Source organism: Uloborus diversus, chromosome 9, assembly GCF_026930045.1.
Source record: "Uloborus diversus isolate 005 chromosome 9, Udiv.v.3.1, whole genome shotgun sequence".
NCBI classification, from domain to species: Eukaryota; Metazoa; Arthropoda; class Arachnida; order Araneae; family Uloboridae; genus Uloborus; species Uloborus diversus.
In genome coordinates, this window is record NC_072739.1 from 26,483,623 (window position 1) to 26,500,455 (window position 16,833).

Below are 16,833 nucleotides of genomic sequence, written 5' to 3' on the forward strand. Positions count from 1 at the left end.
TTTTCTTGGATTGTTTTACAGAAGCATAAACTAATATTCCGCCCCCCCCCCCCCCACCCATTAAATGTAAAAAAGCCGTTGGTGAAATATAACCTTTACGACCAAAAGTATTGGGACACTTTCATAAATTCATTTTTACGGATTTCTCGAGAAATAAAAGACCAATTGCTATGTAATTTTTTTTTCACAGAAAAAGTATACCCCTGTTGTCATTTAACAATAAAAATTAAGTCTACTATTCATTTAGGGGACTAGCAACAAATTGAGGAAACAAAAAAAATAATTTGATCATTTTTCATTGTAAATAGCTGGGAATAAGCTGTAAATTTCAGAAAGAAGTTTAAAAACTATCAAGAATTTTATTTTTACATTTCCGTGAAAGTATCTCTTACACCCACAGAGATATAAGCATTTCTTTCAAAAATGCAAAATTTTTAAATAGGTTTTTGGCTCATATGACGCAGAGTTTTTCGTCAAACGTTACTTACAGGGTGTCCGCGCATATGGAAAGTCAGGGAAAGTCATGGATTTCGAACATGATCGAAATAGGTCATGGAAAGTCATGGATTTCAGTGTAAAATGTCCAAAAGTCATGGAAACTGACTGTTGGTCATGGATTTCGCGCTCAGGACTATCGTATGTTTTCCCATTCCGGAGACTGGGGATTTTTTTTTCGTATCATAGCTTTTCTACAATGTTTAAAAAAACACACATAAACAGTAGAAATAGCAGTTTGAAGTTACAATATTTAATGGTAAGCTTGCTTTTTTTGTACATTACAATTGAAAAATTATACCGATCGTATTCAGATTTGTTACTAACTTATCTTTTGCCATGATGACTCTTGAATTGAGTATTTTGAAGTTTTTTTCCCTGTTTAATGTATGAATGCATTTACTAAATTTATATTTCACAATTTCACACTGCACTTTGGGTTATTTTAGATTTTAAATGTTCTTAAATTCTCGTACTTATTTTTTGTCTCAATAAATTGTTGCATCATTTATTTTTCATATACATATTTAGTTGAACATTTTTTGCTGCTTTTGTTTAGATTTATTTACATAGCTGAGATAAAAAGGATATTTTCCTAAAACAAAGTTATACTGCTTTATAGTCTCTATTTATATTTATGCTCAATTTTGATGTCATTGTCAAATGAAGTAACTTGCGTAAGTCATGGAAAGTCATGGATTTGAAGAACGTGAGTCATGGAAAGCTACGGGCAAAAGTCAGGGAAAGTCATGGATTTCAAAACTCAAAAAGTAGCAGATACCCTGTACTTAACTTTCAGAATATTTGACAGCATATTAGAGAAACATAATAATGAAATTTGAAGTTAAAATATTGAAAATTTAATGAAATATGAACGTTTAAAGCAACTAATTTTCCATTGTGCATGCGCGAAAAAAAAACAATTTATAACTTTCGTAATTCAAAGCTCAGATATATCCTACAACTCATAAAAAAAATGCCACCTCAATATCTTTAAAATTAAAAAAGTTATAGAAATTCGGTTCATTAGATTGCTAATAATTCTTGGATAGGTGGCAAATGGTAAGGGGTTGTTTTGAAGGGGGTGGAATTGAAAGTTTTTTAAAAAATATTCATGTAAAATACATTTTTAAGACTACAAGTGTGAAAATTTTACGGAAGGTAAACCCCCGGCCCCCCACTCTAGTTTTCTGTACATTAGCCCACTTAAAATTTCAATGTAACACAAATGTAGTTGTTTCTGAAAATTGCATGAATTTCATGTTTACATTTTTTTTTTCTTTTGCGCTTGTAGGGGGAAGGGGCGACACCACAAATTACTGCCCCGGGTATCACCCATGCTAAGTATGCTACTAGTTGAAGTAAAAATTTTATCTTAACTAAAAATGTTATAGTCTTTCTATTATGCAATATTTCTGGAAAAGAAAATAATAGTGTTTCTTCCGAAAACTGGAAAAGGAACTTCCGATAATTCGAACTACCAATTACTTGAAGGTTTTAGCCGATCTCTTGGAACTTCAAGTTATTGAGAGTTGACGTAATTTTTTAAAAAGAAATAACTATAAAAGCGGGCTGTGAATCTAAAGGTTGAAATTTGCGGATTTCTGCCAATTTGCGGAAAAATCACACATATGCGCAACAGGGCCAATCTATTTTTGTCCTATAAGCAAAAAAATAACTCAAAGAGCTTATGAAGGTCTATTAAAGAATTAACTGTACCTTGTATTGTACTTATCCTCCTTCCTTTTATTTGAAAAACATTAAAATAAATATTCTTTTTTCAGTTGAAACTGAAGTTGATAAAATTTTAAAATCAATCTTTGTTACTTCAAGTATTTTTAATTGCACTTACAAATATTTGCTTGTGTATTTTTCATGAACTTTTTTAATGCGGATGTTTTTTAAGTGTTTGTAAAAACGACTGTATGGCTTTGCAGCTAGAAGCTTAAATGCATGAAATTGCATTGCAATAGCTTTTAACTGTGCTTTGATCATAAAAATTTAAGTAATAAAACATTTTCAACTACACCGTTTGTGATCTTTAACAGATTGATTTTTACTTTTCGGTCATGTAATGGTATACCAATATTGCCTTTTGTTTTATTGTTTTCTAATTGTAATTCTTCAAACTTGTTATCTTTTTATTCTTTTTTTTTGTACTGAAAATAATTATAAAAGCTATTTGGAATACTAGCCTTTTTATTAAAAAACAATCCCATTATTAAAAAAAAATAGAGACACAAATTTAAAACATGTCAATCATTAATTTATTACACTTGTTTAGCAGGAATCATAGCAAACATTGTATGAAATTTCTTGTTTAAGATATTTTGCAAGTCATACTAAACACACAGGAAATTAGAGTCAATACTGTCAAATCGCCTGACTTAAATTGAATCATTTATTTCACAAATCACCAATAAAATTCTAAAGTTTCTAATTTTAGGAAAACATTTATACTTTGTATTAAATTATTCAATAGGTATTACAACATTTTTTTCTGAAAGATATCTCCTAACTCTTTCAGTTTAAAACAATGTAATCCAAATCAAATAGTTTAATAGGATGATAAAAATGCTTTTCCAAAATTTGAGAGCTTAGCGCTTGACTGGTTTTTCAAATAATAGATTCTATTCTAAAATCTACATTGGTGTTTCAGTTATAGACTATGGAGCTTTCAGTTGTGCATTTCGTATAAGTTTGTCTTAGCAGTAGCATTTGGATGTTTAATATTAATTTACCCAAATAATTTTCATTTGAAATTCATTTTTAATGAATTATTATCAAATGCAACTGAATTGGTACCTTATTTATCAATGTAATAAGGCCGCCAGGACATTAAGCTTATCCTGCTGTAGAACATTTATGTAATCATTACCCTCTGCTTAAATATAAAAGGTTTGCCGTATTTTATTATGTTCCTCTTGTTTAAACTAGTTATGTTTTCTTGTTAGTGTAATAAGATTCAAAATGTTCGATTGAATGGATTTAAATGAATTGGCTGCTTGAAATGCTAGAAAATAATTGAGTATGCTACAGCACACAAATTTCTGTTCAGTTTTACTGTATTATTTTGCTTTAGTTCATGCTTGCAGTAGTGTATTTTTTGCCTTAAGTTTTGCCCAAATTATAAAAATATGCATCTTTAGTACTCATATTGAATGTGAAAGCTTTTATATTATAGTCAACTTTGGTATCGTTGAATATAAAGAATTACATTTATATATAACCAACTTTTGTTCTCTTCAATTTTTTTCTTAATTGTTTTTTGTTATCAATATTGACAAAAAGTGTATGAATGGATTATATATTTAAATAAGTAATTTAATTTTAAAATATGAGTTTAAGATGTTTTTGTAGATTTTTCTTCTTTGTCCGTAATTAATTTGGTATTTGAAATCATAACTGAATTATTTGTATTGTAATTTCAGATTTCACGTTAAAATATTTTTTTGTTTAGTATCAATAAAACTAATTTTTGTCTTGATATAGTTTGGAAGTTGTTCAATAATGTATGGAGAAAAGAAACGTTACGATTTTTTTGATACATGAAGGTTTATGTTAATTTGTGAAAAAAATAGTTTGATTCAAACGCTGTATTTCATTCTGAACCAGCACCTTGATAATAATTACTTTAACATAAAGTATCAAATCTTAGTGTAGGAAAAATAAATTTTAGATTGCATTTATATCACTCAACATTTTTCTTTCACTGTAATGCTTTTAATTTTGAAAGTTGCTTTTTAAATTTGTAGCTCTATAAATTATCTTCAAGTGCATACCTTTTACCCCTTCTATTTCTGTTTTTCCTTTTAAATTTGTTTTTTAGAAAAACATGTCTTAGTTTAAAAGAATATATAAGGGGGGAAACATATGTTGTGTACCTTATCAATGGTTGATGTTGTTTACATTGTCTGACATCAAGTCTGTTGTCTTTGAACTTCATATTGAAGATGTTATATGATATTCTTTGCAAGATGGCTGAAAACTTAAGCTAAAACAAATATTGTAATTTCTCAGATTAAAAAAATGACTCTGGAGATCATTTCCCTGAGGATTATGATTTTTCGGATTCAACTGATAAAACAGTATTCACTAGAAAGTGTTTTGAGTTATTATAACAGTGTGAAAAATGATATTGTATTCCATGTAAATTTTAAAGACTGTGTTAAATTTTCTCTACTTTTTGAATGTAAAACATGGAAGTTTCAATTTTAAGAAGCCATATCAAGATAATGTCTTAATGCACTTCGAAAATGTTGAAAAGAGAAGTTATATTTTGAATAACTGTGATATAGTTATAGTTTTTAAGAAGAAATCTGTTTCCATACCATCATGGAGAGTCTTAGAATGAATTGAAATGCCTTCGCATTATTTTCATGTGCTTAATTTTGCATTGCATGTTTCACATTCTAATTGGCTGCATGATTGTCTTGCTTTGCTGCTCTTTCATTTCCTTTGAAATAGATCTACTTTAATATGCTGTGCCAAATGAAAATGTTCTAAAAGTGTTTAGTGCTCATAAATATAGCATTGCAATTCCAAACATGAACAGAAACTATGAAATGATTTCAATAACACTTTACAATAACTGTTTCTAAAAAAACATTTTAGAAAAATAATTTGAATTTATGCATATAAAATCTGAAGTAATATCTTTGAAAAACATAAAAATGCTGCCAAAAAATTTTGTATTCATAATTTTAGTTAGTTACAAGCTAATTACTTTAAATGAGAAGCTTTAATTAATTGTATATATGGAATGTCTGCTTTATCTCTCAAATTAGTCTGATTGTTTCAAAACATCAAGCAATAATAAATAACAAGCTTAGTGTATTGAAATCAATCTTTAAATCTTTCGTTTAATTTTATATTCAATAATCTAAGAATATGAATAAACGAAATAATTATAGTAAACATTCTTCTGTTATTTATTTCTTATTTTCGTGATATCTCTCAGGGATCCATTTGCATGTTTGCATGATCTAACATTTTTGATAAAATACATAATACCTATTACCATTGTACAGCATAAAAGAGTTTCTGATACATTTTTTCTTTTTTTGAATGAAATTTTGTAGTTTCACTTGATATGCTTGGCTGTGTAACCCGCAACCCTTTTAGTAATTAGGAATCAAAAGCATGTCGGAATTACATTGAATCTTTAAATTTGAAAAGCACAGCTTTTTAAATTTGCTACTTTATGATTGCATTGCAAATTTTTCCTACTATTTCTTATTCCATCTATCCTCTGTTGTTCTTGTGCTGCTCAGGAATGGAGCTCCGCCCACTCCCTCCCTTCTGTTTCATACTCTGATGTTGGAGTCCACAACCAGTGTGTGAAATCAGATCTCGAGAGACTGATGCAAAAGGAAGAAACAGAAAGTGATGTTGCCCTTTGTTCCTCCAATCATAGCACTCCCTTGCATAATTATTTGCTCTCCAAAGACGATTCGGACGATCGCAGAATGCTCATGACACGCTCGGGGCAGATTGATGTCCGCACTTTGAATTCTTGTTTGAAATCTAACCATTCATGTAACAATAAACACAAGAAGTGCATTAAGTTTGACTCTAGTGTCTCTAGCCATCAAGGCAAATCATTACGAAATGGGCTCCGTCGACGTAGATTCATTAAGAAAAGAAATGAGGTATCGAGCCACAGTGACAGCAGTCCAGAAGGAAGTCCTAGTAAGACTAAAAGCAAAAACAGCCACAAGCTGTCTCTCCTAGCTACCTTGGGAATTCTTCGGAATGACAGTGGCGGTGCAAAGACTACCAAGAGGAAACGAAAAGCAAAGAAGAAGAATGAGACTATTGAGAAACTTCTTCAAAGCAAAAAAACTTTCATGATCGATGAGCCTTGTGATACTAATGAGAATCGATGGGTACAAAAAGAAAAGACCATGGATGAATCTGTCCAAGAGACAAAAAATATTATTACCATATTAAAAAAGTTATCTGATGAGGAAAAAAAGAATACAGAGCTTAGCAAATTGATGGCAAATGAATTCAAAAAGAAACCTCCTCTCATATTTGGAGGTACTTATCCAATCGATGAGCCGTTCATTTCCACCCAAAGGCGGCCATTCTCTGCTATGCAGAAAATGGCTAGCAGTGAGCAAACTCAGGAGCAGCGCAATGTCGATTCTGACTGTGATCCTGTAATTAAACATTCCCAGTCCATGACAAAAATTCCCAGAAAACAGAACGTTGAAAAAGGTAAAGCTGATACCTCTGTTAAAGTAAAACATAATGAAAGGGAAAGTTCTCCAAGAATGTCGCCATTGCAAATGATTAAAAAGATGCATTTCTCTGGTAAAAGGTTTTTACAATCAAAAGAAGCTGCTTTATCGTCCACAGCTGCAACATCCAATAGCAATACAGCTTTAGAAAAAAAAATTGAATTGGCCGTAAGTATTGGCTAAAGACTTTCTATTCTGTTTCATGCTGAAACTTTTTTTATTTGCTACTGATTAGAATGCAGTAAGTTGCTGTAGTAAAATTAGAAACAGATTTTTTTTTTTTTTTTTTTTCTTTTCTTTTCAAAATAACATTAGAAAAGCATTTTTTTCATTTGTGACTTAGATATATTTCATGCATTTTCCATTTCAATAATTCACAAATTTCCATCATTCATTATTGCAATAAATAAGATTTTCACTCTCATTCTTTTTGATATTGTTCTGTGTTTCTATTTGTGATTAAAACATTATATTGGAAAACAGCAGGAATTAATATACTCTAAAAATAAATAAAACAATTTAAAAGCTTATACATAGGTTTGATATGTCTTTCACATTTTTCATTTTTTCCCCATTAAAAAGGTTGAATTTCCACTTGAAACATGATTCCTATGTTTTAAAAGATAGTTTTATGTGTGGACTTTAAAATTCTTGCTTAGTATTGGAACATGTGTATTTGTTTCTGAAATAGTGTATGAAATACAAAATAATAACAATAACAAAATGAAAATTCAATATTTTGTTTTAAATTTTGTATTATTATTATTTTTATTTTTTGTGGTGTTTGTTTAAATTTTTTAGTATGAATATTTTCTTTTGCTATTTAAGAAATGATTGTGTATACATATAATGTATGTACTTAATTATCATCAACATCATTATTCTTGATTGCTAATCAAAATGTATCTTGAGTAGGCCCAAGACAGCAGACAATCAAGTTTTGACTATGGTAGCAATTATGGGAGCAACACAACTAGACGAGAAAGGCGGGACAGTGCAATGAGTTCGGCAAGCAGATACAGTGCTGGCAGCTTATCTGTTGCTAATAAAAGTGTGCCAAAGGAAGTGAAAAAAGCAGAAGTAAAGAAAGAAAGCAAACAGAATGCGCAGGTATGAACACATATTTCACCTTTCATGATGCGTTATAAATTTTGGTAATTGCTCAAACCATTTTCACTTGTATGACGTTTTTACTTGTTGCACTTTATTCCTGGAACATTTAACTTATAGCTTTTAACTTTTATGTATTTGAATATTCAAAACTATTATGTACTAGTGGTATCCACACAGCTTTGCCCGTAGTTGAAAATTAAAAGGTCATTCGGTTCACCTGTATATTTACAAATAATGGATGACGAATTTCTCGCCAATTGGCTATGTTTATTCGCTCTCACGTTCCACGTCATGATGATTTCGTAATTTACTTGTCCATCTTATGATAATTTTGCTCCGGAAAATGTTCTTAAAATTGAAATAGAAAAAGAACAAATCGAATTTTTGAAAAATTGCTTCAAGGTGCACACCCCCATGCTACAAACTAACTTTGTGCCAAATTTCATGGAAATCGGCCAAACCGTCTAGGCGCTATGCGCGTCACAGAGATCCTGACAGACAGAGATCCGGACAGAGACATTCAGCTTTATTATTAGTAATAATAATAATAAAGATTATGATTTGTATCATAATATAAAGTATCAAGTTTCAGTATTCAAGGGCCTTTTGCATTTGGTTCCTTTTCATTTTTCATAAAACCAGTCACTTTGAGCTTATCAAGTTCAGAAAAATTAAATTGGGTTGAATCAGATAAAACCTATTATAGAGATAGATATATGTAAGGGTTTTATAAAAAAATATATTGGTCCTGAAAAATCAAAATATTTCTTGAATAGCTACGCTCACTTAATCATCATTCCCTCACTTGTTAAAGAATAAAGCTTATGTGATTAAAATTTGATTCTGGTAGTTATGTCTAACTGCTATTCGAGTTACAGGGTTCGTACGCTCCTTCAAAACTCCTCCAATACTGCTTCATGTAAGAAATTTTTCCGAAGGCCCCTTCATACTCCTTCATTTTGGTTTTGACTCCTTCAAAACTCCTTTTTTATTTTAAGGGGAGTCAGTACCCTAAATACTTTCAAAAATTCGATTTTTTGATTTTTATATATTTTGCAACTCCATTTCAATACCTTTTTAATGATACAAACATCTTTAACGTGAATATTAGAAGTAAGTTAAAATAAGCTTTAAAAAATGTAAAACCTATTTTGATGAGGTATGACTTTCCCCTTTAAATTGCAATATCTCGAAATGGTATTTTTTAAACTAAATGTTCCTTTTTCTCAGAAACTAAATTGTGTTAGGCTTTGAAATTTTTACCATCTATTCCATACATCTAACTGCATATACTGAAGTAAACTTTTTCTCATATTCGAAAATTAATTTTTTATAAAGCTGATTTTGTGTGGCAAAATGGTATTTTTTGAAACAAATACAGTGACTTACACATTAGAATTTTTTACAAAAATACTAAGCTTTCTTTCTGTAAAATTTTACTTCAGTATAGAGAACAGAGTCTACTTGAGGTACAGAAAAAAATTCATACTTGTATCTTTAATAGATTTTCAGAAAAAGGTACATGAACCTGTGCAAATTAACATTGACGGTATAGGGGGTACTGACTCCCCTTAAGACTACATAATCTTCCTCTATGACAGTAGCATAAAATACTTCGATTGATAACATAACTTTGTCACAAGAGCGAAGGTATAAGGGCGAATTTAATGTAGTTATTTCGTGTATTTATTTTTTTCATAAAGATGTGATTTACAAATTGATCATAGAAGTCATAAAAGTTTAAGGTGAAAATATTGTTATATGATAAAGACATTTCATAAGTGAAATAAAACATGCTTAAATGGTGCTTGGCTATTTTTTCAAGTTTTATGATTATATTGTTTTTTCTCCATTACACTCTGAGCAACATAAGTCAGGTTCTCTAATCATTATTTAACTATTCAAAAATACATGAAAGGATGTACTGCATTAAGTGATTGTGTTTAAAAAAAAACAATTGTTTAGTAAATTGCAGTTATGATATTGTAAAAAGGGCAATGCTTTGAAGAGGAGACGGGTTCATGAAATTGTGACAAGGGGAAGAGAGAGGGTGCCAATAAGTGACACCGTACAGTTATTATATCAATATGATTATGAAAAATATGACATGTGACAAGAGGAGGAGTAAGGTGAAGTGTGACAAAAGGGGAAGGGGGTCAAATATGTTGGAAAAAAGTGCTACATCATTTAATGACAGCCCACTAGTACTCCTTCAAAATCTCATTTTACTCCTTCAAAACTCCTCCAAAACTCCTTCATTTTATTTCTGAAATTGAGTACGAACCCTGAGTTAATTTGTAAACAAAAATTCTCAAATGAGGAAGTAACTTATGATTATTCAGTTTTCACGCATTATTTTTATTTAACTGAAAAAAACAGATGTGAGGGAATGACGGATGCAATAAACCTTATCTGGTTTCCTGCTTTTGCCAGCTGTAAATTACTAAATTTATAAAAAAAACAACAACATTGCATTGCAATTCTGGGAAGGAAATCGACAGTTGTGAGGGTATGACACTACCCGCTGGGGACATAAAATTTATTTTTATGCTATTACTATCTTGAAAATAATTGCTTAAATAATTTTTTTAATGAAAATTTAATTAAATTTTTTTTTATTTAAATTATTCAATGTTTTGAAATAAAAAATACAAAAATGTGAACTTATTGGTTGTTTGCTTAGAAATAAGTTTTTGTTTACTTTTCAGTAACAGTGGGGAAAATGACATTTTGGTACTTAAAATTTAATGCTAAGGATATTTGAAATAAAATATAGAAATATTTCTTTAATTATCTTGCTACATTCTATTGTGAAAAGTGTTTAAACCCCTAGAAATATGTATGCAAAAATACATTCCTAAATTACAATAATGACACGAAAATGACCCACGAAAATGACCCATTTGTATGTACCAAAACATACAAATCAAAAGATTTGATTTGTATGTTTTGCGGATGTGACGGTACAGTCACACCCACAACCCTTAAATATCATTACTTGATGAGCACAGAAATATTTTTAGCAAGTTAATAATACTTCGTTTTATGATATACAGTGCCCGCCGCTTATTAAAATCACATTCGTTCTGAGGACATTTGATTTTATAAAGCGACTGATTTTATTAACCAGTTCACCTCTACATTCAAAAAAATGGTTTTAAAGTTTAAATACTCTAAAAATGAATTGAATTACTTCATTTATTTTTGTTTTAAATATTTCAAAATACAGTTATCATTTTAACTAAACATGAGGTATACTTTTTTTTATTATTTGCACAAGGATATGAAAATATAGGTATTGTTGTTTGTGCTTAACATAATTGGGAGAGCAAAGATTCAATATCGTTTGAGAGTTTACAAAGTGTTTTGTAACGTTCAACTTTATATTTTCCTCTTTGCTCTAAAGTGCATCATACATTATCAAGAGTTTTCTGACATCTATTGAAGAGGCAAATTTGACTCTGAGAATTCTTCATCTTCTGAGAACGATTCCTTAACTTCTTGATGCTTCTGTCCAAAAGTTTGATTTTATAAAACGGCGTTAGTGATTTTATTAAAAGATGGCTTTAACATGTTTTGGTATTACAATTATTCTGTTCTTCCAGATTTGATTTTTAAAAGCGGCTGGTTTTATAATCCAGTGATTTTATTAGTGGTGGGTATTGTACTAGCATTCCCGTACCCGACATTTCTCGGGTAATGGAATTAGCAGGAGTTAACAGTGCTTGGTGCAACTAGTTTGGAAAATCCCCTACAATAATTATCTATTACCTATAATTTTTTATGATTTTAGGAGGATCCCAGGGCCCCTGGACTCCTTATATATATGCCCTTGTCCTTAACCGATCTTTAATTGTTATTAACGATCATTTTAAAGTATTGATTATCTTTGCAAACACAACCCATCCACATTTTATTGTTATACCTACGTTTAAGCAAGAATTTCTTTGTACACAACATTTTTAGATATTTTTTTTCTGGTGCTAAAATTATTAAGCTACTGGATGAACTAACTTTGGAGCAAGCTACATAAAATTGGCAGAGTTGTAAAAAAAGTCTTCACTTAAATCGATCCCTGCTACTTTTAATATCTGTCCTTGTGACTAATTAACGGTTATTGCAAAGCAAACTTTTACAGTAACCTGCACCCTTCTAAATTCAAAAAGATAGTCCGCCTGTGATGAAGTTCTTGAAAACTTCGTTTCTAGTTTTGTAAAAATGAAAGCAAAAGACAGAAAATTTAGAGGCACTAAAATAGCCTAAATTAACTTACTTCCTTCCTTTTTTTTCTGTTAAAGTGAAAGTTCCTTTCCAGCTTTGAAAATAATCAAAAATCGTTTGAGAAGCTGCGTTTCTCAGGATAGTTTACAGGCGTTTTCCTTATTGACCATTGAAAATTCTGTGACATCAAAATTAGATTTCGATGATGTGATCGACACATTTGCCTCTGTTAAAGCCAGAAAGAAGCCTTTTTAAAGCTTAATGTCAGAATTAGTTTTTTTTTTTTTTTCAGTTTTAAATTATTTTTAACTCATTTTCATCTTAAGGTAAAGCAATTTTAACTATGAATAACATGGTGACTGTCAAGTGTTTGGCATTCAAATCCCAGATTTCTGTAGTAATGTGTAGGTTTCTAGTATATTAGGTTTCTAATATAAAACATTGACTTCAAAATTGTGCTGATTTTCTTATGGGAGAGGGGAACCAACTTCTCAGGACCTGGGCACCAGTTTGTCTTGATCAGGCCCTGGAAAAGTCCTTTATTTTTACTCTGCAAATAGTGTACGCACCCTGGTTTCAAAATTACAGATGCCCATATTTTATATATATTTCATACTTTTCACTTACACATTGCTCATATTTGCTATATTTACTTAACTAGCACTGGAAATATAGTTCTATATAACTTTTTTAAAAACCATATGCATATAATTTTCTTGCAAATTTTTGTGCCTTACAATGATTGTAAAAGCTGTTGGTTCTTTTTTTTTTTCTCCTAGTTTTTCCTATTTGGTGGTTTCAGAGCTGTATGACATGATTTATCTGTGTTTCATTGCAGGTTGGAAAGACATGGCTTGGTGGCATTTTCAGCAGGTTACTGCCAAAAGGCCCTAATCAAATGATTTTGCCTGATGATAAAAATCCTACCGTAAGTGAAAGCGTTTATCAGTGTAAAAGTTAAAAATTCAAACTAGTCTTGCATTAAAATATCTAAATAAATGTAGAATTAGTCAAAATTTCAGGTTTCAAAATATTTTTAAAATTTTATTTTTAAGCGTGATCTGTATTTTATGTTGATGAAGGTTAAGTTCCAGACTTAGTATTGCTTGTATGAACAATGCTTGGGTTCATTCAAAAAAGTCAAAAAAAAAAAAAAAAAGGCACACAGGTGAATCCCATTGCTATGAAATTCTGGGGACTTAAAAAATAAATCTCTTTATTTGAACAAGTTGTTGAAATCAGATTAGTAGATTTTTTTCCCTGTCTAATGGGGCTGCGTTTTAAGCTGTTTAGCCTTTAGCAGACCTTGTACAATCCCCCGATACGGCATCCATTCTTCCATGTGCCACCACTGAGGTGCGAATGTCATTGGCACGGATAATTTAGACGTCCAATTTCGACCAGATAGATGCACCTGGGCTCTCTTTGATACGAAATTTGCACTTGGAATGTTTTCAATTTTGCCGAGGGAATTCTAAGCGAAACGAATACCCAAGCTGGGGCGGCATCTCAGCATTTCATTTGGGGGGACAAGTTTCTTAAATATGTATTAACACAGTGTACCAAACACACATTAGCTAACAAGAAGTGGTCATAAAACTGGTTTAATATAAATAAAAATTAGTGCTTAGAAACAATTAAAATGTTGATTCATTTTCTAATAAGTTATCATACAAAACATCTCGATACTAAAGTTTTTATACCTTTTCAAAAAGTTTTTATGCATGATTTTTGGAATTCGGAAGAGCAGGGACTCGTTTTACTAATCTATTGGTGCCCAGTGTCATGCTGTTTTGTCAGTACAGCTAAATAGAAAATGTTTTTTTTTTTTCTTTTTGGCCCATTGTGCTTCAAAAATAATTCTCTAAGCTCCTGAGTCATAAAAAAAAATCTTTCTTTACTAGCTGAGCTGATTGAAATAGTTAAAAAATAATTGAAGTAACAAAGTTATATATGAAAACACTTTTTATATCTTGCTCTTCAAAATCAGCCAGGCATCTTCAAAAATTGTGAGGGGCTTAATTTTTCATCATTGAATAATCTATTCTCATTGGCACTCTCAGCTTCAATGAGATGTCATCTGCCTCCAGCTCTGTTATTCACTATTCCAGACTGATGAGTCCATAACAAGGACAAAACTGCAGTCTCTGGTTGTGATAACTAGCATTGCTTGTAATTTTTCTTGCCTCATGCTAAAAATTTTACTCATAATTGAAACATTTTATTTTTTATTTTCAAAATCCAATCCAGATAATATACAGCCAACCATACAGAAAAATAATTATCATCAAATCTTGTGTTAATTTCATTCGAAACTGAATCTATTATGTCATGCAAAATATTAAAAAATCAATGTTTGACTTCACATCATCTTGTGGATTTTTGTCACTTTTTTTTTTTTTTTTTTTTGTCTCTGAAGAAGAACTTTTTTGAAACGTTTCACGCTTGATTGAAATATACATGTATATAAAATCTATTTTCAGTTTCAATTGTAGATTGAACTGTTGCTTGAATAGTCCGAAAATTAAGGGTAGCAGATTGACGATGTATTGATAGATTAAAGCATTTTTCAAAAACTTTCCTCAATAGAAACAAATTGAATAAAAATTCAATTGAAGTCATATATGCTAAAGGGCATGAGCTTTTTCACCATTGAAAGAATCGTTTAGCAATAATACTTCCAGATGTCAAATCACTGCTTTGAAGTTATAGAGAAATGTTTTTATGGTTTTAACTCTTGAAGACAATCTTGTATCACTCCGAGATTGCTTAATTATAGAGCCCCATAAAAGGTATTCGTTGATATGTTTTTTTTTAATTCAATAATCACATGCATTTTTAAGAAATCTCTATGAAAGCATATAATGCATTGAGCAGCTGAAACGTGTTTCTAGCAGAAGAAAGTGATGAACACTTATCAAATAAATATACACTTAAAAAATGAGTGTAAAAGTGAATGTAAAATATCAAGGAATTTCCTTGTGAAAACCATCAGCCACACCACTTTGCACGCGCATCTCATATTGGACATACCATTGTTACTCTGGACACACAAGTATGAAATATTTAGCCTATATGAGGAAAAAAATTAACCATGGTTCTCGATCAATTTTCTATGATCTGAAAAGGCCGAAAAATACTTCATGAATTTCTAAGTTATCATCCAAATAACGAAAAACACTTTTTCTAGTCTGGGAATGTATCGAATTACTGAGAACCAGCAAGATTTTTTTTTTAATGAACATTGATTTCCAACTTACATAAATTTAATTCACCCATTTTCTATCATTCTGCTCAAAAAATTTGGGGGAGCGACCACCCCCTCTTGACCCCTCTATTTGCCGCCCCTGTCTTTTACATGCGGTATAATCATACAACATGGGTGGTGATGATTTTGTGCTAAGTAATAGAAACAACCTAAATAACCTATAAGTAATAACCTCACGATGAGAGATTAATGCATGAAATTAGAGGGAAGAAAAGGACAGAATTTTTCTCTAACCAAGTCAATTGATCCATATTATTCAAATTAATTTTGCTTTAACCAGTGTGAAAGAAAATTTTTTTTTTTAACTTCTAATTTGGATGTGTTTACTTTCTCTGGTTGAGATGTGTAAGGTCAAAATAAGAATTTTTGAAGGTAAAATTTTTAAAAAAGGAAGAAAATAGACAGTCTAGTTTTCAGTTTATTTTTAGTATATTGTACATATTGTTTTAGTTCTGTAATTGATGAAATATACTGAAATGCAGTTGAGAAGAACTGATTTCTAATATCTATTGATGAATATTTGCAATCTTCTTTCTAAGTTTAGAATAGCAGAATGTTTAAAAGTACATTAAATGTTTGAATTTGATTTTTTTCATGTAAATTATACTAGTATAAAAACTAAGTAGTAAAATTCATGGTACAGTAACAGGGCGTTCTGAGAGACGACAGTACCCAGGGCAAATACTTTCAAGCATCCCCCCCCCCTTCCCACCACACACACATACAGAAATGAATCTGGTTATAAAATGCTACAGTACACAGTAAAATAAGCTTTTAATTCTGCCAACTCACTCTAACAACTACAGTGCATGAAAAATGGAAAATGACCGAATGTTTTCTTATCTTAGTTGTTGACAATAACAGATTTTAACTATTACATAATGAAACATTTATCTTTGTGTATTTACTGGATAATTTTTACAAAAATAAAGTCATCAGGCTGGATAGATTTCTTTTGAAGTGAGCCTTTACTTTTGTACTGCCCAAAATAAAAGTTTTTTTAAAAAATGATCATAAATAAAATAGTTAGCAAGAGTATAGAGTAGGGATACATTTGCACTTGGATACTTGATTATTTTCGTTTCTACCTTGTAATAGGAAAAAAAAACTCCTACGTCATTGCCATGTTTGCTCTTCATACTTTTTATTTTAATGGAACTTTTAACACTTTAATTGCTAAATTGCTTTATTTGATGAATTTTTCCGCATTTCAATTGTTCTTAATGGCTTGGTTTACTTTTTAGCGGGTAAATTTATATTTTGATCAAACTTAATTGTCTTGTTTAATGGTTTGCCTTATTTAAAAGCAATTCAAAAACGCAAACTAGCATGTGATCTTGTCAGCACTGTAAAAGTACTAATATTTGCTAGACTTTACTTTTCGCAAATATCACGAGCCTGTCATAATCGAGACCTTTTATAATCAACTTTTTGTTCTGTTCATATAAAATTCGTAGAATTTTCAGCTCACAAAAGCACCAATATCTTTGT

At 30.5% G+C, this 16,833-nt stretch overlaps 1 protein-coding gene across 1 annotated transcript in view; it reads left to right on the top strand.

Annotated features, from left to right (window-relative positions):
* Positions 1 to 16,833, top strand: part of LOC129229642 (protein transport protein Sec16A-like) — an 80,597-nt gene that overhangs the window by 53,036 nt on the left and 10,728 nt on the right. Inside the window, exons 28-29 of the mRNA XM_054863996.1 lie at positions 7,656 to 7,850; positions 12,913 to 13,002. Coding sequence (XP_054719971.1) covers positions 7,656 to 7,850; positions 12,913 to 13,002 — 285 coding nt within the window. The remainder of the gene's footprint in view (positions 1 to 7,655; positions 7,851 to 12,912; positions 13,003 to 16,833) is intronic.